We start from the raw sequence: 25,580 nt of genomic DNA, 5'->3' as shown, positions 1-25,580 counted from the left end.
CTCAGAGTTTAGCCATGCTTCTAAACTCCCAGGCTCAGTAATCCTCCTGCCTTGGCCCACTATACCCTGGCAAGATAGGTGTTAGCACAATGCAGCACAACAGTGTTTGACAGTCCTTTACTTGTCTCTTCCCTCTTTATCAGCAAACGTATTTACTGAGCATCTGACCCATGGAGATGTAAGCAGGTAGTGAGAACCGTGTGGGAGATGAGATAGTTAAAAATTAGGACAAAGGTTAGTAGCTAACTCCATGCTATTTCTTCTGTCCCTTCCTCGATTCTCCCACTTCTCTTGCATCAGTCTTGTATACTGCCTGCCCAGAAGTCGTTCCCTTACTTCCTGCCCCAGCTATTGTTATTATAAGCGACCATCAGTCAGACAACATCTGGTCATCTCTTTGGTTGCCTAAAACATAGAGAGGTGCCTGACCTTCATCTTTCCGGCAGATTAGGAAGGACAATCATTTACAAATTGAAAACCCAGCTCTAAGACAACAAGAATAGTATAGTACAGTACAGTACAGTAATAAAAACAGGATGGTAGCATTTTTGATGTTTTAAAAATTACCTTGTGAATATGAACTATAAAAGTAGACCAGTATTAAGACATTTTAATTTTGGCCACAGTTAACTATTTGTCATTGTTTGGTTGGTTGATTTGGTTTGTTTTTCAAGACAGGGTTTCTCTGTGTGCCACAGTTGTCCTGGAACTCACTCTGTGGACCACGTTGGCCTCAAACTCGGAGATCTGCCTGCCTTTACCTCCCAAGTGCTGAAACTGAAGGCATGTGACACTTCCACCTGATGTCACTTTATTCATTTAAAAGATTTTATTTATTTGCATGTGTATCAAAGTTTTGCTTGCTGCATGTGTATATATGCACCATGTACATGTCTGGTGCAGGCAGAAGCCAGAGAAGGCATCAGATCCCCTAGAACTGGAGTTACAGATGGCTGTGATCCACCATGTGGGTGCTGGTGTCCTGGGTCCTCTGGAAGAGCAGCCAATGCTCCTAACCTCTAAACCACCCCTCCAGCTACAACTATGTTTTCTTTCCTGAGCTCATTTGGGATTAACTGTCTACTTGCCAGATTCTATCCTTGATATTCAGATGCTGAAAGTTCTTAGCATTCTTCTACCAGGGTAGCCTATGTACCAGTATACTCCTCTGAAAGCATCAGTTTCATCCTTCATCTAACTTAAAAATCTCACAGGGCTGGGATATAATTCAGGGGTAAGCCATGCCATTGTCTAGCAGGTGTGAAGTACTAGATCTTACCCTCAACATTAAAAAAGTAAATAAACATACACATAGATATGTGTGTATATATATGTATATATATGAGTATATATATTCTTTTATAGACAACCACACATTATATTACTTAGGGTTTTTTTATAATCTTGTTAGTTACCAGTCATATTTCCTACTAAAACCAATCTGACATGTTTATCTTTTAAAACAACCCATTTTAAAAGAGCACTCTTTGTCTCGGCTGTTTCACAAAGGCCTTGTAACTGCTCTGGAAGCACTCTGTGGCCAGCTGCAGAGCCTAGCCACTCGCCTTTCAAAGCACTTGCTCGCCTATCTGTTTAGGTTCCAGCATCCATGTCAGTAAAGTACCTGAAAAACAAGCATAAGGACACCAGTTTGATCCCCCAAGAACCCAGGTCACAAAGCTGGGCATGGTAGAAGCACTTGGCTTTACACTTCTGGGGAAACCAAAACAGGAAGCTTCCTGGGGTTCAGTGGCCAGCTACCATAGCCTGCTAGATGCATGCTGGATCCCAGTGAGGAACCCTGTCTCAGAACTCAGAGTAGAGGGCTCACAAGGATCAACAGGAGAGACTGACCTCTGGCCTCTGTACACACACACACACACACACACACACACACACACACACACATACACACGAAACAAATACCCTGGACACAGTGGTACCTGATGTAATCCCTGTACTGCAGAAGTAGGCAGGAGGATCCCGAGTTCAAGACTAGCCTGGGTTACGTAATGAGCACCTGTCTCAAAACAAGCAAAAAAGGCTGGAGAGATGGCTCAGTGGTTAAGAGCATCTACTGCTTTTCCAAATGATTCACATTCCAGCCCTAGCATCCATGTCAGGTAGCTTACAACTGCCTGTACTTCCAGACCTGACACTGTCTTTTGGCCTCTGCAGGCACTCATGCTCACATGTCTGTATACATATATAATATTTAACATTTTTATTTTCTCTCTCTCTCTCTCTCTGTGTGTGTGTGTGTGTGTGTGTGTGTGTGTGTGTGTGTGTGTGTATACAGTGCCTACGTATGGAGGTCAGAAGAAGGCATAGGATGTCCTGTGGCTGGGTTACAGGCAGTCGTGAGCTGCGTAATATGGGTGCTAGGAACCAAACTCAGGTCCTCTTGAAGAATATGTGCTCTTAACTGCTGAGCTATATTTCTAGTTGTCTCACACATAATTTTAAAAGATAATAAATCATTAAAACTTGAAGGGGGAAAAATACTTTTGTTTCATGAAATACGAGTCTTGCATACTCCCTGTTGTCCTAGAGCTGACAGTCATCTCCCTTCAGGCTCCATGGAGAGCTGTGGGGAACAAGTATCTTTTTTATGCAGAGAATGTTTTGAAAGTAAGTACTCAAAGGCTCAAAGGTGGGATAATCTAGACAAAAGTATACTCTTAGATTATTTATTTACATGTCTAAAAATGAAAGGTGTTTTCTTAGAAGTTCAATTTCTTCTTTTTAAAAAGATTTGATTGGGTTGGGGATTTGGCTCAGTGGTAGAGCGCTTGCCTAGCAAGCGCAAGGACCTGGGTTCGGTCCCCAGCTCCGAAAAAAAGAAAAGAAAAGAAAAAAAAAGATTTGATTTTAATGACTAGGTTTAATTCAGTGGTAAGAACATAACTTACCACTCAACAAAGCTCTGGGTTTGATCAATCAGATTCCTGTAGTACAAATTCTTTCTAAACTATATGGTTCCAGCATTGTGTGCCTACAACACTAGTTGTCTTGTGCTAGATAATAAATCATCCTAGTGTTTAATGGTACCAAACAATAATCCTTTGTTCTTTCACAGCATCTTCCGGTCAGGAATCTAGGTGGCAGCCTCATTCAAGGTCTTAGGAGACTGCAGACATGGTGCCCACCAGCACTGCCACCTCAAGTGAAAATGCAGCTATGGAAAGTTGGTGGCTGTTCACACACTCAGTTGATGGCAAGACTCAGGTTTTCATAGTTCTGACACTAAAGCTATTAGTTACCTGATGACTTTTGGCTGGAAGCCTCCCGCCATAGGAGCCTCTCCATTAGGAGCCTCACAACACAGAACACATCTTCAGAGTAAAAGTAGAGAGTACAACAGTAAAAGCTACAATATTTTGTATTCTAATATAGAAGTGACACCTCATTACTCCATCATATTTTGTTTGTTAGAGGTAAATCAGGCAGGTATGGCAAAATCCACCTATAATCCCAGCACTGGAGAGACTGAGGCCTGATTTCAAGGCTAGCCTGGGCCTTGAATATGAATATGACTCTAATCAAGAACACGGCGGGGTGGGGGTGGGGGACACCAAGATGAGTCAGTAAATTCATTCTGTGTTCAAGGATATATTTTTTAAAAGACATAAATATCAAGAGTCTTGTCATCAGCCCCCAAGCTTTTGTTTCTGTAAGAACATCCTTTAATTCTGTCTCATCTAATGTTCCACATCCTGGGCCAACTAACATGGTAGCTAAGAAAGCAAAAGAAACATAGAACACAATAAAATATAGGATGCAGGGGTTGGGGATTTAGCTCAGTGGTAGAGCGCTTGCCTAGCAAGCGAAAGGCACTGGGTTCGGTCCCCAGCTCCGAAAAAAAGAAAAAAGAAAAAAAAAATATAGGATGCAAACAGACCACTCACGTTCATTATCTGAATAAGTGTCACATAGAGTTGATAGTTCTTGTATGAGTAAAATAAAGTCATTGCTGGTATAACTTCTCTGTCTTAAAATACTAGATTGATGTCTATAGAAATTCTTTTGTTTTCAGAGTTGCAAAGCCTAAGACAGCAGTACTCAACCTGTGGATCACATATCAGATATTTGCATGATGATTCATAACAGTAGCAAAATTACACTTATGAAGTAGCAACAAAATAATTTTATGATTGGGAGTCACCACAACTGAAGGAACTGTATTAAAGGGTTGCAGCATTAGGAAGGTTGAGAGTCACTGGCTTAAGCGAATGTTTGGTGTAGTCTTTATAAATTTATTTCAAAGTAGAAGGTAAAGGTTACAGTAAAGCCATTTTATTAACTTGTTAGCTACTTGGGTAAGAAGCTAATTCCATACTGTTTCTATCATACATAATTCCTTACTGTTTCTGTCATCATAATTCCTTACTGTTTCTATCAATAGAAATTCCATTTAAATTGAAAGATTTGAACATTTAAAAGGGGACACATAATGGATAAATAAAATATATGTAAATATCTGTAAACTCTAAAGAGCTAAGGATCTTTCAGAATCTACATAGCTATTTCCATTTGGGGAAAAATACAGCAAGCAAACAACAACAAACTATCATAAAGTGTAAGAAAGATAAAAGACTATGAAAAAATCTCCATTACATATATCACAGAAATTGTGCTAATTCCTCTAATTTTGAAAGAGCTTTTAGGGTCATTAAGATGGCTTAGTGAGCAAAGGTACCATCAAGACTGATCACCTGATGTCAGTCCCCAAGCCCGAAATGATGGGCAGAAAGCGCTCAATCCCACACCTTGCTCTCTGACCTCCACATGGCACTCATGCATGGGTGCATGCACAGGTACACACACACACACACACACACACACACACACACACACACACACACACACTAAATGAAATAGAAATATGATGAAAATGTAAAAGAATTTTTACAACTCAATAAAGTGATAGTAATTATACAGATAATTTAAAGAAAAGACATATGCATTTAATAATTTTACAGGCAATTCATAGAATGTAGTTCTATGGTAGAGCACACGCTTAGCATGTTCAAAGCCCTGATTCAATACACAAGCACACCAGAATCTTTATATATATATATATATATATATATATATATATATATATATATATGCTAAGAATGGCATTGTATGTCTTTATTCCTAGCTCTTGGGAGGCAGAAGCAGGTGGATCTCTCTATGAGTTCGAGGCCACCCACAATCTCACAGTGAGACCCTGTCTAAAGAGAGACAGACAGACAGACAGACAGACAGACATACAGACAGACAGAGAAAGACAGAGACAGAGAGACATGGATACAGAGAGAGCAATAGCTATTCTTCCAGAGGACCCAATTCAATTGTACCCACCAGGAAACAGCTCACAACTGTCTATAATTCCAGCCCCGGGGGATTTGACACACTCCCTACCCTCTGAAGTAACATATGATGCACAGACATACATGCAGCAAAAAAAAAAAAAAAAAACCCATACACAGAAATAAAAACTTAAAAGTGTGTGTGTGTGAAGAAAAAGAGACAGACCAGAAAGATACTACATAATAAACGTGTCCTCCACATTTTTTAAGTTTTTAAAAATATATTAAAAAGTTTTACATGCATTAAAAAATGATAACATCTATAGCTTATAAAATCATTGGAGAAGTAATTAAATTATATATAGCAACCGAAGTTGGTGTTTTCTTTGAGATCTCTATGAGTTGTAGAAAGATGCCAAAATATATTGTAGATGTAAAATAAGAGAATATTCAGGTTGGGACTTATGGCATAGACCTCCAAGTCTAGTTATTCTGGAGGAGCTCTAGTTCAAGGCCAGCCTGGGCAACTTGGTAAGACTTTATCTTGAAGACTAGAAGAGGGGGCTGGAGAGATGTCTCAGTGGTTAAGAGCACTTTCTGCTCTTGCAGAGGACCTGGGTTTGATCCTAGCACCCACATGGCAGCTCACAACCACCTATAACTGCAGCTCCAGGATGCCCTCTGACACTCTACCTCAGACACACATGTACACAGATATACATGCTGGCAATACACCCATTTTTTTCATTTAAAAGGGTCTGGAAATATAGTTCAGTGAGTAGAGTCGGTTCAGTCTACAGTACCACAAAAAAGAAAACAGGGAAAAAGGAAGGGAAAGTCCATGAGCATTGCACTGTGGACACTGAAAACTAGATAAGACGAGCAGTCAGCTTGGACTTTCTGGTTAGAACTAAGGGGCCAACTTGATAAGCAACCTGTTGCTGCAATGTTTAAAAGTTTATAGTCGGGCTGGAGAGGTGGCTCAGTGGTTAGGGGCACTGGCTGCTCTTCCAGAGATCCTGAGTTCAATTCCCCACAGCCACATGGTGGCTCACAACCATCTGTGATGGGATCCGATGCCATCCTCTGCTGTGCCTGAAGACAGCTACAGTTTACTTACGTAAGTTTTTTAAGTTTATAATTAAAATCTTTTATAAGCAGAAAGAATTTTTTAAAGGCAATTCATAATTTCTTTTTACAGGCGATTACATGCTTGAGGCAAAGCCAAAAGAAATCTCAGAAATTCAACGTGTAAATTATGAACAGGTAATAAATATGACTTTTATGTTAAAACATGCAATTTTGTATTATGAATTTATGCATTGAACTTTGCCTGTGGTTTGAAACCTTTCCTGGGGCTGGAGAGATGGCTCAGTGGTTAGGAGCACTGAGTGTTCTTCCCAAGGTCCTGAGTTCAAATCCCAGCAACCACATGGTGGCTCACAACCATCTGTAATGGGATCTGATGCCCTCTTCTGGTGTGTCTGGAGACAGCGACAGTGTACTCATACCATAAAAGAATAAATTTTTTAAAAAAGAAAACAAAAAAGAAACCTTTCCTGTACAGGACTAGAGAAGGGGTGCATTAGGCTCTGCCAGCTACTTCAGTTCAGGTCTGCTGCTTGTTCTTTCTTTTCTCTCTCTTTCTTCAAAACTACCCTTTAAAACTGTAAAAATAGTTCTTAACTCAGAGCCATATTTGGTTCAAAAACCATAATTTTTAGACTCTGCATGTATGTGCTAGTGATTTATTGGTATCATTTATAAATCCATACAGGATAACTTGGCATTTTCCTGAAAAATTTACTCTCAAGTGAATTTGTCGTTGGTTTGTCCTTTCTTGTATCATTTAAAGGATTATCATTTTTCCAGTGCTGAGAATTGAATTCAATACCTTGTACTGCCAGTCCTCAAGTTACGCTTAGGGTAAGGCTGAGTAAGTGTTGCCTGAGGTGTCAGGACACGTTCTGTCGCTGTACAGTTTCAACAAGTCCACATACTTGGCCCATTCTTTTGAGATCCTATTCTGTAGCAAAGATAGAGCAGGAAAGCACATTCCCAATGCTGGCCTCATTTTCTTCAGTATTCTTAGTATTTGTTAATAGAAAGAAAAAGAAATTTAACTTTTTTGTTTGTTTTTTGTTTTGGTTTGGTTTTTTGAGACAGAGTTTCTCTGTATATATAGCCCTGGCTGTCTTGGAACTCTGTAGACCAGGCCGCCTCAAACTCATAGACCCACCTGCCTCTGCCTCGTGGGCACTGGGTACTGGGATTAAAAATTAACTTCTTTTGAGGAAGGAAAGGTCACCACTTCTACTGTGGAGGAAATGAACGTCACTAGGGATTCGTTTCACTTTTAAATGAAATCAGCTGGGCATGGTGAGACCTGACCTGCACAGAGTTCCACGCCAACCAGAACTACACAGTGAGACCCTGTCTCAAAGAACAAAGCCACAAAACAATCATCAGGCCCAAATGCACATCAGGAAACAAAATTCATTTCTAGTTTTCAGAGTTTGTTTGTTTGTTTGTTTATGGAGACAGGGTTTCACTGTGTAGACTTGGCTGTCCTGGAGCTCACAATGTAGACCAGGCTGGCCTTGAACTCACAGAGATTTACTTTCCTCTGCCTTCCAAATGCTGGGATTAATTTACAAAGTCTCTTGAGTTTAAATGTTCATGTAATCTTGTAATACAATTGAAAGACCAACATCTTGCGTTATAGGTAATCTATATCTAAAGCCAACTTTGTGTGCTGATTTACATTTTATTAGAAAAGACTGGAGCGTAACTCAGAGGGACCTGGGTTACTACTCAGTAACTTCCCCAAAAGTTCCTAGGAGAATTTATAGCTTAGAGCAGTGACGATTTTTTTTAAAATTTCATGTGCATTGATGTTTTGCCTGTGTGTCTGTCTTTGTGAGGATGTCATTTGGATGCCGCTCTTAACACTCAGACACCACCACCCCTACAGCAGTGATTTTCAAACAGTTTTCAGCGGTAGAAATTTCTCCATGAAATCTTACATATGCTTCTAGTATATAAAACTAATAAATGACATTTTTAATTGTTTTTTTAAGCTAGCATAGAAAGTGATGTATTTTATCATGAAATTTTCATGCATGCTTGTTCTTAGGTTACCCCCTCGTGCTCTCGCCCCTTCTCTGGCTCCCTTCTTCCCAATTCACATGAATTCATTACTGGTGTTTCCCCTCCTTCCCCCCACCTTTAGAGTTCATCTTCCCCTTTCCAAGTTCTCTTTTTAATCTAATAACTCATGTCCACATTTAAAAATAGTATTTTATAATACTTGTAGTTATGAAATTGTAAGGTTCAATTTATTTCACTTATAAAGTTTATGTAATTTCTTACTGAACTCAATGAGATATTTTTTGATAACACCAAAACTGAAATTCAGAATAGTGGCTGGTCATTCTGGTGTCTGTTGGAGGCCTAAGGATCCACCTGACAAGTGTTTGAAGGTGATGGCATTATGTTTGTTCCCTTTAAACCACCAGGCAATCTGGCTGCATTTGCATTATGGTGGCTTGGACTCCTGAGGAGTGGAAGGAAAGCTCTGCTTCACTTTGAGACAGAGGATATATAAGGGCTTAAGGCAAACACCATGATTTCACTGAGATGATTCAGTGCATAAAGGAATTTAATTCCTGGAACCCATGTGGTAAATTCCTATAAAGACTTTCACAGTGTAAGGAAACATGGTGTGCATGGATGACAAGAGGATTGCATTTTTTATTTTTATTTTTGCAGTTGTAGGGTATTTAATGAGAACTTTACACAAGCTAGCTGTAGTGAGGACTCTACCACTAAGCTGTGCCTTCAGCCTGACAGGTTTTTTTTTGTTTGTTTGTTTGGTTTTTTTTGGTTCTTTTTTTTCGGAGCTGAGGACTGAACCCAGGGCCTTGTGCTTCCTAGGCAAGCGCTCTACCACTGAGCTAAATCCCCAACCCCAGCCTGACAGGTTTTTAAATGACTGCAAATGTGTTTGCAAAACATGCTTTTGTTTAAGCTGGCTGTGACAAATATCACATTTATTCTAAGAGATCAGGAAGCAGGGTGGAGGACTGAAAATTGAAGGCCTGGCCTATATAGCAAGACTGTCTGAAATAAATAAAAGCATGGTTTGTATTTAAATTTAAAATACTTCTTTAGGCTAGCAGTACCCTTGAGAGGAATTGTAAAACAGTTTTACCGGCGGGGTTGGGGATTTAGCTCAGTGGTAGAGCGCTTGCCTAGCAAGCGCAAGGCCCTGGGTTCGGTCCCCAGCTCCAAAAAAATGAAAAGGAAAAAAAAAAAAAAGGTATATCAGCAATCATCCCTCACTCTTAAATTTTATACCATAATCATCAATTGAGAATCAGGAAGAGGTTTATTCTTTAACATTTGTTTATAAATTTATCTATATTATCAGTTTTATTACTCTTGATGGTTATTAAATTGTAGGAAATTATTTTACAGGGTTTTGTTTTTGTTTTTGTTTTTGTTTTTGTTTTTTTTTGAGGCTTAGTCTTACTATGAAGCTTCGCCTGGCCTTGAATTTCCTATCTTTCTGCTTCCATTTCTCTAATGCTGGAATTATAGTATGTGTTGGCTTTTACTTGTTCTATGAGATATATCTTGTTTATTCTTATATTTAATTGTTTAAAAACCCAGAAAAACTGGTTTTAAAATAATCTTCATTAAATAATTTATGACCAAATTTATCTTTAATTAATTAATTAATGTAGCCACCCATGTGCATGTGCTACAGATTGCTTGTAAGAGTTGAGGACACCATTGCAGAAATCAGTTCTTTCTATTGTGGGTTCTAACAATGAAATTCAGATCATCAGACTTGTACAGCAAGTACCTTTACTCACCCCTTGATCTCAGCAGTTAGATTTTATGATCTGTTCTCTGTCTGTCTCTGAGACTTCACCTACAACTCCCCTCATTTATTTAGATCTTCACTTACTGAGCTCCTTGCTGTCCACAGGCAGTGTAATACGCCCATTTTTACATCGCTGTTCCTTTGGTAGTGGTTGTTGTTCTTGGTGGTGGTGGTGGGTGGTGTGTGGGTGGTGGTGGTGGTGGTGGTGGTGTGTGTGTGTGTGTGTGTGTGTGTGTGTGTGTGTGTGTGTGCGCGCGCGTGCTTGTAATTAGTGTTCCCTTCTGTCTGGAAGGGTTCCCACCACTACCACCAGAGCTTCTCAGAACTTGTTTTTTTTTTTCCTTTTCTTTTTTTTTTTATTTTCATCTCTCTTGTCTTTTTTTCCTTCCTTCTATCCTTTTTCTTTTCTAATCTTTCCTTATCTTTTCTCTTTTCCTTTCTTTCTTTTCTTCCCTTTGCTTTCCAAGACAGGTTTTCCTGGGTAGCCCTGCCTGTCCTGGAACCTGCTCTGTACACCAGGCTGGACTTGAACTCAGAGAGATCTGCCTGCCTCTGCCTCACCAGTGCTGGGATTAAAGCACGTGCTAACCTAGTCTACCTTCTGCCACTGCACAGCCTCATACTGCTCAGTCTTTCTTGTTAATGCTTAGCATCCTGTTGTATGTTTACATGGCCATCTCTTGTAGTAGCACTAATTACCTGACAGCAGAAGTCCTGGTGTGTTCACTATTGTTTACTAGAACTCAGGTTAGTACTTGGTACACAGTACATACTTAATAAAGGTCTGCTCAGGGCTGAAGATGTGGTTTATCTGTATGCACAAACCCCTGGGTTGGGTTCCTAGTGCTGTAGGACTATAATAAAAGAAAAAGAATAAAATAAAATCAGAAAATGAAAATAAAAGTGTTGATGGAAATAACAGGTCTTTTTTACTGTTTTTAGAAACAGGGTCTTGCTGTGTTGCTTAGGGTAGTCTGGAAGTCTTGGGCTTAAATGAGAACCGTATGGGGACTACAGGCACATGCCACCACAACTTTTTAATAGTAATTATTCTTCTGAACTCTGCTTCTTTCCTTTGTATTTGCAGAATATGAGCGATGCTATGGCAATCTTGCACAAACTGCAGACAGGCCTGGATGTGAATGTCAGGTTCACTGGGGTACGAGTTTTCGAGTACACACCAGAGTGCATAGTCTTTGATCTTCTAGATATTCCTTTGTATCATGGGTGGTTAGTGGACCCTCAGGTAAGTAGAATTTGAGTTATATAAACACAGGGGGCTGGAGGGAGGGAGGCCTCAGTGGTCAAGAGCACTGGCTACTGTAGACAGGTCACAACTCTCTGTAATTCTAGTTCCAGGGGGTCCAGTGCCCTCTTCTGACCCATGCAACCACCAACATACCACTGGGGCACAGACATACGTGTAGGCAAAACATTTATATACATAAAATAAAAATGTTTCAGTTACATAAATACAAATGCAGGAAGTTATTCTAAACATATATATTTGTATTTGTATTTATATTTAATTTATATATTCTAAATTGTTTTGGTTTTTATATTTAATTATAGATGATATATAGTTAATTTATATTTAACAGTATATATTATTTTATACATTTTATATAGTATATAATAATTGTTATTCATTGTTTATTATATATTGTTAATTGATATTATAAATTAATTATATTATTAATAATTGTATATAATGATTATTATATGTGGTATTATATAATAGATAATATTATATATTTAATATTTGTATATGTTGTACTTAATTTTATATATAAAATAATTATATACTTAATTAAATTTATTTGTTTATTTAATTGCCTATCAATATCCCATTGCTCTGTTATTTGCTGAAAAATTATTCAGGACCAATTAACTATCTTGATACTCATTTGAAAAGTGATACACACACCTTTTTTTGTTCAATTTGTTTTAACTCTCTAACATAGTTGGAATAAGGTGAAATCATAATGGGCACTTGTTTTGTTTTCGTTTTTGTGGCCAGGCCCGTATGGTCTCCCAGGCTGACCTGGCACTCATTCTGTAGTCCAGGATGGTCATGACTCCGACTCTGCCTAACACCACTTCCTGCCTTTCTCTGACATTCTCACTTTACTAGAGACACTTCTGTTTTTCTCTTGGCTAAGCAGGTCAGCTTGTTCCTCTCAGAGCTGCTAATGTTGCTGTAGGTCCTGGCATGAAACCCAGAGCCCTGTGCTTGCCAGGCAAGTCTGCACTCTCAGCCCAGCTCAGTTTTGCAGTGAATGGATTAATATTCACTGTGGACTCCTATTCTCCTGGTACCTTGTTTTCTCAGATCTTCACATATTTGGTTCTTTGTATATCAAAAGTTCTTGTCAAATATTATCTTGTCAAAGAGGACCTCCCTAAACTTATTACTCTTCCTCTTGTCACCATTTTCTCTCCCTTTACTATGTTTTTACCATTTATCATTAACTACAATTATTATCTTTACCTGGCTGACTATAATTTCTCAATAAATGTTTATTCTGTGGGCCTGGGATCTTATGTCTCAGCATTTAGAATAGTGTGTTGCACACAGTAGGTGCTTAATAAATATTAACTGATGGATACATTGTGGCTTCATTAGCTATTGAGAGAGAGAGGCCATGGTAGCAGAGGCTTGCCCATACCCTCCATCCCCGTCTATTGCTAAAAGCAACTGGTATTCTGGGCAGTAGAGTGGTAGATAGTTCACTTTAACAAGGATATCTGTGTTAATCGGTACTCTTTCACGAAGGATGTCACCAAAAGTCAACCATACCCAGCATTTTACACATGCCAGGTGTGTCCTGACAGGTAGCAATGCCAGGTAGTTTTACTTCTTGTGAATAACATGACATTAAACTAAACTCAAATCACCTGTTTGTATGTGTAGCTAGCTATAAGTTGTCCAGTCCACAGGGAAATAATATGCTTACAGAAAAAAATGAACTTCAGTGTAGTACAGAGGTGTTTCTGGTCTAAACAGAGGTTCTCAAGAGAAGTCTAAGTGCTTTAGATCTGTTCCATTCCCTTGTTTTCTAACAAATCTTGATGCTCAGAAGAGAACAAGAGAAGGCAAAAACTTTAAAACCCCTCAAAACTGGATGCTTCTTTCACTTCTAATTCTGTGGTCTCTAAATAGCTATGGCTTGGGTGTAGTAGTGCCCATATTTACTACCAGCATTTGGAAGACAGGCAGGCCTCTTCCTGATCTACAGAGAGAATTCCAGGACAGCTAGGGTTACATAGAGAGAGACCTTGTCTCAAAAGAGAAAACTATCTTGCAAATAAATATATCCTTTTGGATAATGAACACTAGAATTCAGTCACTTGAGAAGATGTTTCTAAATGATTGATAATTAATATTTTATTTTATTTTTTAGCTAGGATCTCATTCATCCTAGAATGGCTTCAAACTCCTATATAACAGAGGAATCACCTTAAACTCCTGATCCACCTGCTTCCACCTTCCAAGTGCTAAGGCTACATAAATGTACAGGCCACCACACCCTCTGTAGCAATCAGTGAGCTGAAAAGGGCAGACACTAACACATAATTCTGTCCTTGTAAAATCATTTTTCAAGAATGAAGCAAAGTTGTTTTCAAATTACATTTTAGAAATTTGCTATTACTAGGGTTTTGTTAGTAGAAATATATAAGCATTTGGACAAGAAGTAAAATTACTCCAAGTATAAAGAAAAACTAGATATAATGTATATAACATTGATAAATCTAAGTTACTGGTGATTAACAAATAACAAACATTTTTGGATACTAAAACCTTCTAAACTCTGCAAAAATAACAGAAATTAAAAGGAGAATGAATGAAAGTATTCCAAAGACCCAACATTAATTGTTCAAAAAAGAAAATAACAATTTCTGTCTTTAATTTTGTAATAAGTCTTGCTTTGTTATTGAGTTTGGCCTCAGCAAATACTTAAAAAGACAATGATTGTGAGCTGGATTAAAGCAGATTTGTTTTTTTATGTTGATAAGAGACACACATAAAATATAATTATATAGAGAGATTGTAAGGACAAAAGAATGCCTCAAAATTAATAAAAGTAGTGGGCAGACAGCATGGGCATTCTGAGTTTGAGGCCAGCCTGAAACTTATGAGACCTCCCTCTCAAAAAAAAAAAAAAAGAAAGAAAGAAAAAGAAGAAAGAAAGAGAGAAAGAAGGAGAAAAAGAAAGTAAGATAAGCCTGAAGCTGTCATGGGAGGAGGAGGGTTCAGCATCAAGGGCACAGGCATGTGCCACCATGCTGTTTGAAAACATCTGTGTTTTATCTGAACACTAAATTTTTCTTTTTCTAAATTTATTTTTGTTTTATGTGTATGGATGTTCTGTCTGCATGTATGTTTGTATACTGTGTTTGTGCAGTGCCTCAGAGACCAAAAGATGGTGTTGGCTTCTGGAAGTGGAGTTGCAGACAGTTGTGACACCTATGTGGGTGCTAGGAAAATAACCCAGGTCTTCTGAGAAAACAGCCAGTGCTTTTAGCTCTGAGTCAGATCTCTACCCCCCTGAAATTTTCTTACTTTTTTCTCCTGAATATCTCATGTATTATAGTGGCTTAAATGTTCTATAGTCTTTAAGTCTTTAAAGTCTAAAAGTGTTTAAAGGCTTTATAGTCTTAAAGTTGCATGAAATAACTATCATTTTTTGCACAATTCGAATATCACTGCAGTAGTTTTCATGATGGGTATGAAACTGCTTTTCAAGGTTCCATGCTGTCTTTCTCCCAAGCATTTCCATTTAATGTTGTTATTAGAAAACATGCTTTCAGAGTGCAGGGCTTACCTTTGTTACTGTTTCCAATCTCTCCGGGACTAGTGGGACCATCATGTGTTTTCCAGATCGATGACATTGTAAGAGCTGTTGGCAACTGCAGCTACAACCAGCTGGTGGAGAAGATCATCTCCTGTAAGCAGTCGGACAACAGCCAGTTGGTTAGTGAAGGTGGGTGAGCGCTGCTCATACCTGCTGGGATAACTTGTCTTGAAATCCATTGAGTGCACATTCATCTTTTATAAGGATACAAAATAACGGTTTCTTTATAACATATTCATAGCTGTAAATTGTTTAGACAGGACTTCTAAAAATACCACAAGTGGTGGCACTTGTAATAATTAAGAGAAGCATTCGTAGGCATGCCAGGAAAGGATTCTTTCTGGACCTATTCATCTGCCATGTAAAATCAGGGCAGGGTGCTGATAGACGCTTTGAGTCACTTACAGCTTTGGCATGGTCAAATGTCCAATGAAGTGGGTTGCTTTATTGACCCTGAACCCTCTATCTGAGGAGAGCGTATGTATTCTCCACTGTGAATCGGTGCAGTTCAGTATAAAAGCCTCATTCTGGAACATGAGTAACTGACAGAGATTACTAACTTCACTGTCACAGAGACAGGTCAATATTTTTTCAGTCTTTCTTTTTCTCCCATTCTCAAGAGTTCTATGTCACTTTTCCTCAATAAGTCTACATTTACTCCATTTAAAAATATATAACTTTTTCAGCTGTGCTCCAGTTAATAGTGAGTAAAGAGATTTGAAACCAGAATGTTCTCAGGCTGGAAGCCATTCACATAAACTTTAACCACCACTCACTCGGTTCTTCCTTAGAATGGTAAAAGGAAGAAAGGAAGGAAAAAGAAAAGAAAAAAAATCAGAGGAGGCGGGGGCAAGGAATGAGTCTCTCAGACAAAGTTCTTCAAAATGTAGCACAATAAAAATTGATTTTATATATATATATACATATATATCACATTTTTAAAAATTAAAGCTAGTTTTTATAAGGCTACATTATAGACTAGGGGCTGGGCAAAGTGGCATATGTTTTTAATACCAGCATTCAGGAGACAGAGGCAGGAGGATCTTTGTGAGTTTGAGACCAGCCTGGTCTATGTAATAAGTTTCAGGACAGCCAGGACTACATAGAGACCCTGTCTCAAAAACAAACAAACAAAACAATGGTCTAAGCTAGGGAGATGACTCAGTTGGTCAAATTCCTGATGTGTAAGACCTGTATTGGATCTCTTATCTCACATAAAAGGAAGCACTTCGGAGACAGGAGGATCCTGGGGGGCCAGCTAGTCAACCATTCTAGCTAAATTGCTAAAGATCCTGTCTCAGACAAAAGGAGATAGCAACAAGGAAGACCTACATTAATCCCTGGCCCTCCATCTGAACACACACTTGCATACATATGCATGCACACACATGAACACACACACCAAAAACAAAAGACAATATAAGAGCACTTAAAGCTCACTCCTCCAGCCGAGCAAGATGCCCAAAAGACTGAAGGCTGAGGGAAAGAAGGTGGCCCCAGCCCCCACCGTCGTCAAGAAACAGGAGGCCAAAAAAGGTGGTCAATCCTTTGTTTGAGAAAAGGCCCAAGAACTTCAGCATTGGGCAGGACACCTAGCCCAAAAGAGATCTCACATGCTTCGTCAAATGGCCCTGCTACATCAGGCTGCAGCGGCAAAGAGCCATCCTCTATAAGCGGCTCAAAGTACCTCCTGCCATCAACCAGCTCACCCAGGCCCTGGACAGGCAAACAGCGACTCAGCTGCTTAAGCTCACCCACAAGTACAGGCCAGAGACAAAGCAGGAGAAGAAGCAAGGCTTATGGCCCATGCTGAGAAGAAAGCTGTTGTCAAAGGGGACATCTCAGCTAAGAGACCGCCTGTCCTCCAAGCAGAGGTCAATATAGTCACCACCTCAGTGGAGAACAAGAAGGCTCAGCTGGTGGTGATTGCCCATGATGTGGACCCCATTGAGCTGGTGGTCTTCCTGCCTGCCCTGTGTCGAAAGATGGGGATGCCCTACTGCATCATCAAGGGAAAGGCCAGGCTGGGGCGCCTGGTCCACAGGAAGACGTGCACCACTGTTGCCTTCACACAGGTCAACTCGGAAGACAAGGGTGCTCTGGCTAAGCTGGTGGAAGCTGTTAGGACCAATTATAATGACAGATATGATGAGATCTGCCGCCACTGGGGAGGCAACGTCCTGGGTCCTAAGTCTGTGGCTCGCATTGCCAAGCTGGAAAAGGTCAAGGCTAAAGAACTCACCACTAAACTCACCACTAAATGTACACTAAGTTTTCTGTACATAAATATAATTACAAAATTATCTTCCAAGAAAAGCATATAAAATGATATGTACATGACTTTCATTAACTAATCCTACTAATTGTATTAATTATCCAGGCTCTTATTTATTACTTGAAAAGATAATATAAACATACAGGACTCTGATCATTGATTTGTGTGACAGTTGTTTTATTACAACTTAAGACTGAAAAGTTTACATATTAGGAAGGAAACAAGCAATAAAGATATCATATCATAAAAATGCTGTCGCCTCCTCATATAGTGTCCCATGCCTCTTCTAATCCTAGTGCTTCAGAGTTTGGGATAGGAGAGCTGCCATGACTTTGAGTCCAGCCTGAGCTGTGGCCGTATAATGAGCTGCAGGCCAGTATGGGTTACAGTGTGAGATCACCTCAAAACAAAATCTTGTTTTCCCTCCAAATGCTCACTAAATGTACTTCTTCCTTCTATATTCCCAGTATCAGATGTATTCCTGAAAAGAAGTCTATAAAGGGAATTCCTATCTATAGAATCTACTTTATCACCAGCACTCCACACACTTTTAGAATTGTACTATTCTAGGGCTGCTAAGACGGCTCTTCTCACAGCAAACCTAATGACCTGAGTTTGATCTCCATTACTCATGGCAGAAAGAAAGACCCAAGTCCTGAAAGTTAGCCTCTGACATCTACATGCATCCAGTAACATGCATATACAACACATACACACACATACACACGATGATGATAATGATGGCAATGATGATGATAACTCTTTAAAATATAATTCAATGGTAATTGAAAGAACAAAATTCAAAATGTTAAGTATCAGAATGAATTCATGAAAGGGAGTTTGGGTGAGAAGCTACCAGAAACAGCCCGACAGCATCCTTCCCATGCCAGGCTCGATCCCACGAGGGTAGGAGCTCACTAAGTACAGTGAGCACAGGAAAGTCAGTTCCTTCATTACTTCCCTTTCCCCCTAACCTGACAGTGTAAGTCATTGCTTCTCCGACACTGACTCCCCAGCTGGGGTAACGGGCAGTGTAGATACATAGTATGGATGATTGGAAAGGAGTCACCTACTCTGATCTGCATAGAATTTTGGGGTACATATACTGTGCATGTTTATTATAAAGTCTAAGACATGCCAATTCGATAGCAGTGAAACGCTAAATGATTTTTACACTAAGAAGTGATCATATATGGAGTTTATCATAGATTAAAAGCTAACTAGTTTTCTGATAATAAGAAATAGCAATATGTAGTGTGCTTGAAATAATACCAGGCATGACTTTTATAAGACCCCAGGGTTCACACAAACAGGGAAGAGCCACAGGGGCTGTTTTTGCTCAGATTTTAGCAACTCCTTCCCACATGTTTGTGATCATATCTGCTTCCTTTCGTGTATAGCCTTCACTTGTACCTTCCTTTTGAATCAGTGAGATATCCAAACCGTTTATTTCTAACCTTATAAGTTTTCTTCTTAAGTGACAACTACTTTTGAATCCAAATATGACTTATGCCATGAGACCTCAAAATATAAGAAAGTCTTTCACTAGCATTCCCTTTGGTGGGAAAGCGCTGTGTAGCTGATGTCGGAAGCAGCTTCTGTGGTACTGAGGCCTGTGAGCAAGCACAGCCTTGCAGCATTGCCTCAGTAAGCAGCAGTCACCTGTTTCCCCTCGAGTGGCCATGCCTCTTGAATCTGGTTGCTATAATGATTGCTTTGTGACATGAACATAAGAAAGAATAAGGAACCCCCACCAACTGCCAGACTCCCCCAAAGCCTGCCATTTAGTTTTACATGTTTTTAAGAGTAACTTCTTACAACTGTTCCTGATATAAACACATGCTTATAAAACTAACCCCAGGATATTTACTCAAGATTTCTTTGCCCAGTTGCATTCATATTATCTTCAAGTAGTGGCAGTAATTATTAAATTATTAGATAATATCCATCATTGTTCTTTGTCCAAATTTGAGAAGTCTCAAAAACAATAAAAAGTTAGACTCTCTTAGTGAATATTCACATGTTCTTAATTCACCACTTGTTCACCCATTGAATAACTGCCTTTTTCTTTATTCTTACACAACACACTTTTTCTTCCTAAATCATATCAGAGCTAATTGCAAATGTTACGTCACTTCATTCATGAATGTGTCATCATTGTCTCTTTAAAAGAAGGAATTCTGCATAACTTCTCCATTGTGACCACAGTGACCTCAGGCAAGGCTGTGTCACTTAGCATGCTGTTTATGTGTTCCTGAGTTTGTTTGTGTCTTTTTTTTAAAGATTTATTTATTTGGTATGTATAGTGTACTGCCTGCATGTATGTCTGCAGGCCAGAAGAGGGCACCAGATCTCATTATAGATGGTTGTGAGCCACCATGTGGTTGCTGGGAATAGAAATCAGGACCTCTGGAAGAGCAACCTGTACTCAACCTCTGAGCCATCTCTCCAGCCCACTCCTGGGTTGCTTAACCATTCCCTCTAACTTTTTGTTTCTTTCAATGTATGCTCCAGCCAAGGATTTATTAGCTGTTGTAATAGCTTCAATCTCTGTCATTTAGAATAGATCCATTTTCCTTTTCCTTCCTTTTATTTCCTGCTTTATTTTAAACTTTTATTTTATCCCTTGAGAACTTCATAATTTAGTTTTTCTTTCCATTAACTAATTTATTCATTTTACATCCTGATTACATTCCCTCCCACACACAGCTCCTCATCCCCACCCTTCCCCTTCATCTCTGAGAAGGGGGAGGTCCCCCTCTGTATCACCCCACCCTGACACCTCAAGTCATTGCAAGACTAGTCACATCCTTTCCCACTGAGGTCAGACAAAGCAGCCCAGTTAGGAGGGGAACAGGATCTATAGGCAGGCAACATAGTCAGGGACAGTCTGTGTTTCACTTGTTGGAGGACCCACATGAAGACCAACCTGCACCACTGCTACATGTGTGCAGTGGGCCCAGGTCCAACCCTTGTATGCTCTTTGGTTAGTGGTTCAGTGTCTGGAAGCCCCAGGTGCCCAGGTTAGTTGACTCTGTCATACAGTATATTTTTATCATATTTTTTCATGTTTCCCAACTCCTTCCAGATCCTTTCCTTTCCCTATCCACCCAACTCATGTTCTTCCTCTCTCACTAAAAAACAAAAACAAACAAACAGAAACAAAACATGGACTCTGATAGGTGTTAGTCAACCACTCCTGAGCTGTTGAAGTGTGGGGGATATACCCAGTATCACTCCAATTGAAGAAAACTGATCTTTCTCTCTCCCTAGAGAAATCCAGCTGATACTCAACTGGAAGCTGCACTCCTATTGACTAGCATTCATAGTGTCAGAAGGTGCTATACACACTACCAGAGAAGTAAAATAATCAGCAGTCTCACCGAGCTACAAACTCTGTGAGCGTAATAACAACCTGCCTGCAAGATATGCCTACTGGTACAAACAGTGGCATGAATGCTCTAGGAGTAACCAACTGCTGTTTGCTGGGAAGTAAGGCTTACTGCATGGGATGAAACCCTCACCTGATATTGTTAATGAGGCAGGAGCTTCACATTAGATAAGGCCCAGGGGAAAACCTACTATTACTCTGCTGTATGAACACAGCAGTAAAACAACTCCCAATGATGCATTGCTATACCCATAGATCAATGCCTCGCTCAACCCACACCAGAGAAGCTTTTTGCTATGGTAATTAACACAAAGATCTACAACTGGGCAACATTCAAAGAGAGAGAGGAAGACTTTGGAGTGCTCAGCCCTAAATAAGATGTCTTTTTTTTTTTTTTTTTTTTTTTTTTTTTGGTTCTTTTTTTCGGAGCTGGGGACCGAACCCAGGGCCTTGCGCTTCCTAGGCAAGCGCTCTACCACTGAGCTAAATCCCCAACCCCAAGATGTCTTTATCATAGCCCCTCCCCCTCAGCATTCAGGGATCTATGTGGAAGAAGGGAGTGGAAAATTTTAAGAACAGAGATGATGGATGATTTTAAGGACACAGCATTGTCCAGGCACAACAGAATAGATGCACATATGAACTCAAAGAGACACAAAACCTGCAAAAGCTGAGCCTTCCCTTCCGAGCCAAGGAGGAGGCATTGGTGCAAGCTCTACCCATAGCCAAGAATCTTTATTAAAACTTGTGTGTGTGTGTGTGTGTGTGTGTGTGTGTGTGTGTGTGTGTTAGATCCTCTGGGGTTGGAGTTATAGACAGTTGTGTGCAATTAGATGTGAGTGCTGGGAACCAGACTTGGGTCCTTGCAAGATCAGTGTGTGCTTACCCACTGGCTCCAATCTCCAGCCACTTCTCAAATGTTTATGCGTTTATGGCACTGTTCTCTCCTACACCCAACCCCTGCTCCCCTTCTCTGCTCATCCCTCCCACTCTGCTCTATTACTATTTTTAAGAGCAGGCCAATATTTTGTAGAATAGCCCCAACTTTGATTTATCTGATTGTTCTCTTTTGAGTAGATACAGGTGATATATTTTTAGTTAGAATGCCACACAGATGGCATCCTCTGTAGGATGAGTCAGTTTATTCATTAATAGTTAGTTATATTTAAACTTGAGTGAGGTGCAATAGTCCAAATATTTTTATTGTAAAATCACTCTTTTCTCTTTGTAATTAGTAAGTAATTAATAATCTGTCCTTAGGTTTTGAAACTATATAAATAGACCTTTCTCTAAGAATTGTATACTCAATAGATTTGAAACCACTGATTTTTAACTGTATCAATTATAGTTGTAGTGATTATGGTGTTTTTATTATTCCTTTTGTAGTTATTGGCTGTTATTCTTCTGTAAGAGGCAGCTCTCTGGGCTTGGTGGTAGAATGCTTACTTAGTGTACACAAAGCCCTAGATGGGTTCTATTCTCAGCATAATAATAAAAAGTAAAAATAATTTTTTACAAAGTAAAAATAGATTTTCCTTCCTTCTCTCTCATTTAAAAAAAGTTATATCAATATAAACAGATTTAAGATGTTTTTATTAGGATTTTTTTCTTACTGTTTTCTCTTTCTTACTTGAGAGAGTCTCACTAAATAGCTCTGGCTGATCTGAAACTCACAGAGATTTATCCTCCCACCTCTGCTGCCCGAGTACTGGGATTAGAGGTACACATCACTCTGCCCCAGCAAAAGTGCAGAATTTGAAGGAATGCATGTAAGTTCACTGCTATGTACAGTGACATACAAAAATCTGTTAATTAGTTATTAAAAGTTGAACCTAGAGTAGATGTGTCTATACTGGATTAAAATTGCCATTTAAGAGACAACAAAAGAATTAGGAAATACTTTATTTTTAAATTCTTAATAAGCTTATGCCTTATGATTTCAGATGATGTGTATGTAATTCAGGTGGAATTCATAATCATTTCTGTACTAAATTGGTAATGTTTTAATACCAATAATAATTCCTCTGGTTCCAGTCGTCACTTTATCATAGCCAGTTTGGTGTCCTTGAGCAAATCATCTATTTTCTGTGAGCTTTTTTCCTATTCCTGAAAAAGATGTCTTGTATTCATTTTTAACCTCATACCAACATGATGGTGGTGGCTCTGTCCCTAGTGCAGTGAACTTTTTGTATTTTCTCAAGAATGCATGTATAAATGTGGACACTGCAACCAGGCATGGTATTTTTGAGCAAACAGTGCATTCTTTAAAAGGGTACATAATAGTAAAAGCTTGAATACATTCTGCCTAACACAACATGGAGGGACTCTTATTTCCCAATGTATAAACACAAGTGTACGCTGGAAACCCCAGCCTCTCCTCCCTAACCCAGCCCTGGATGGTGTGATGTATGGGCATACTTCTCAACTCCTTTGGAGTTCCAAGTGCCCTGGCCTCCCTTGCTCAGCTACACTGGGCCTGCCAAGTCCCACCCAGTTATTTTCAGCTTCTCATTGAAGTATCTTTTAATACAACTCCACTCTGCACCACTTGATGTGCTTTCTCTGCCTCTGTGTCTCTCTGTGTCTGTATGTCTCTGTGTCTTTCTCTGTCCCTGTCTCTGTGTGTGTCTCTCTCTGTCCCCCTGTCTCTGTCTCTTCACCCTGGATGGCCTAGAACTCACTTTCTAGACCAAGCTGGCCTTGAACTCACAGAGATCGAAGGCACATATTGCCATGCCTGGACTCAGCGCTCTATAAAATGTAGAGTAACTTCCCTGTTGTCGTTTCATAGTGTCTGTGTCCCCTGTAAACAAGTTAAGTGAATACACTGGATGAAAGCAATTTCACATGGGGACACAGCAAGTGTACTTTCCCTTAGAAAGGTACAGCTCCTACCTGGGGACCATCGTGTTAACAGGAAAAGTCTTATGTTACTTGGCCTTTGTATATAGTTGGGACAAATGTAAGTAGGAAAAGTAACTTTCTGACTTTGAAATAATTCTTCCGTCTCATAGTACACATTGGTTCCGTAGGCTTTGTAGCTGAGCAGTTTCTAAACAATACAGCCACTCAACTGACGTACCATGGATTATGTGAACTGACTTCAACGGTTCAGGAAGGAGAACTCTGTGTGTTCTTTCGGAATAATCATTTTAGCACCATGACAAAATACAAGGTAGGATATAGAAAGATACTTTTTACTCTCAATCAAAGGAGTTTGACTTAGAGATGTGTTTTGATCTGCTGAAGAATAAAATTTAGCATGATATTCCTTAACCATCAAGTTGTGAGGGTAATTTTAAGTACTGCTTTAGAGTAGAGTGAATTAGCAATTGAAATGTTACCTTGATCAGCTTTTGGTTTTAAGTGAAGTCTCAACTTCTTTATCACAGGTCATTGCACTCATGCCATTACTTTTTATTTTCTTGGGGAGAAAGAGGATTTCATGGGGAAGCCCACACTGGCCTTGAAGTGAAGATTTACCTGCCTCAGTCTTTAGAACACAAGTGCTGCCTCGCCTAACTAGGTTATTTCCTACTTAGAGGAACCAAAATACCTAGAGCTAGAGCCAGGGCGGCTGTGGATGGAGGATGCTTATATTTAAGCAGTGAAGGATATTAGAAGTTAGAATTAAGATTTGCCATACGCTGGATGTGTCGGTGCTCGCTGTGATCCCAGCTCCTGAGTATGCTGAGAAGGAGGATTTTAAGTTCAAGGCTAACCTGGAATACACAGCAAGACTTCCTTCCCACCCATCACCTTCCTTCCGTCATAAATTACCTTCATAACAATGCTGGCTTTTATTACAGTTATCAATGTGTTTATGATTTTTACATATATGCACACATACATACTAGTTGTTCATTCTTTTTATTCATCTTAGATCTGTCTCTTTTTATTTTACAAGCAGCATCTAGTTCAGAAGTTTATCAACCTAGACCCCTGTGGCCAAATGCTGTTCTTGCTGTGTTGTTGAACAGCGCAGATGTTCAGCTAGCGCCTATGCCCGGAGGACAAAATGCAGTTCTTCTGTGCCAGATCCCAGCCTATATAAGTTTAATGTGTCCTCATCTGATCCCATTCTTATTTCTTCATCCTATTTGGGAAGCTCTCCTACTGCCGTCTGCCTATCCCATAATTACCCATTCTTGAAGCATCCCAAATACTAACTTACTGAAAGCTGCCTCCTTTCCACTTAAACTAGTAGTTCTCAGCCCTGACTGTATCTTACACCTATCTGGATAGCTTTTTAAAAACACCAGTGCCCAGAACTGACCACTAATGCTATTAAATCAGAGTCTCTAAACTAGACCTGAACACCAGGCTTTTTGTGGTTTGTTGTTTGGGGCTTTGCAATCTAAAGGATGAGACCTAGTGCTTTACAGCTGCTAGATAATCCTGCGTCTGTGGCTTCAAACGCTCCCAGGTGACCTTAGTGTAACTCCAAGGCCGAGGACCACTTTACTAACCTGTTACTGTCATTGAGTTTTTACTGTTTTCTGTCTTGTTGCCAATCTGCCTCCCCTGTGAATATGTGTTTATTTTCTAAATGAAAGTAACTTATGGAAGCCATAAATCACATCTTCATGTTTTTATCAATGTTTTTTAATCAATGGATGACATGGGGTCAAGATTACATGTTTGCCAATGAAAGAATATACCAAAACCATAAACAGGTGTTTGGTTTTAGAAGAGTGCATTCGACTGCCTCAGCTTCATGGTTAGATGTATGTATGCATGATCAAGAATCTAGAGTCAGGTCAGAGCGGCTGCTGTGCCATCTTGCTTTCCTTATCCTCGCCTTGAACCCACTGAAGTAGTAGCTAAGCTAAGCAGGACAGCCACAGCCACAGATACAGCAGTCATGGTT

The 25,580-nt window shown here is 39.6% G+C and overlaps 1 protein-coding gene and 1 long non-coding RNA gene across 5 annotated transcripts in view; one reads left to right on the top strand and one right to left on the bottom strand.

Annotated features, from left to right (window-relative positions):
• Mindy2 (MINDY lysine 48 deubiquitinase 2) overlaps positions 1-25,580 on the top strand; it is a 60,885-nt gene that overhangs the window by 20,573 nt on the left and 14,732 nt on the right. For 2 of the 3 annotated variants that reach the window (XM_343420.11, XM_017596087.3), the window contains exons 3-6: positions 6,499-6,563; positions 11,276-11,434; positions 15,071-15,173; positions 23,743-23,885. In XM_343420.11, coding sequence (XP_343421.3) covers positions 6,499-6,563; positions 11,276-11,434; positions 15,071-15,173; positions 23,743-23,885 — 470 coding nt within the window. The remainder of the gene's footprint in view (positions 1-6,498; positions 6,564-11,275; positions 11,435-15,070; positions 15,174-23,742; positions 23,886-25,580) is intronic. The other variant, XM_039082503.2, reaches the window with a different exon arrangement.
• The window catches only part of LOC102551907 (uncharacterized), a 50,884-nt gene that overhangs the window by 16,697 nt on the left and 8,607 nt on the right, over positions 1-25,580 (bottom strand). For both annotated transcript variants that reach the window (XR_005488294.2, XR_001839448.3), the window contains one exon: positions 15,015-15,135. This is a non-coding gene — a long non-coding RNA (uncharacterized LOC102551907). The remainder of the gene's footprint in view (positions 1-15,014; positions 15,136-25,580) is intronic.

The sequence above is a fragment of the Rattus norvegicus genome, chromosome 8 (genome assembly GCF_036323735.1).
Source record: "Rattus norvegicus strain BN/NHsdMcwi chromosome 8, GRCr8, whole genome shotgun sequence".
Classification (NCBI taxonomy): Eukaryota; Metazoa; Chordata; class Mammalia; order Rodentia; family Muridae; genus Rattus; species Rattus norvegicus.
This window is presented reverse-complemented; position numbering and strand designations above follow the sequence as displayed.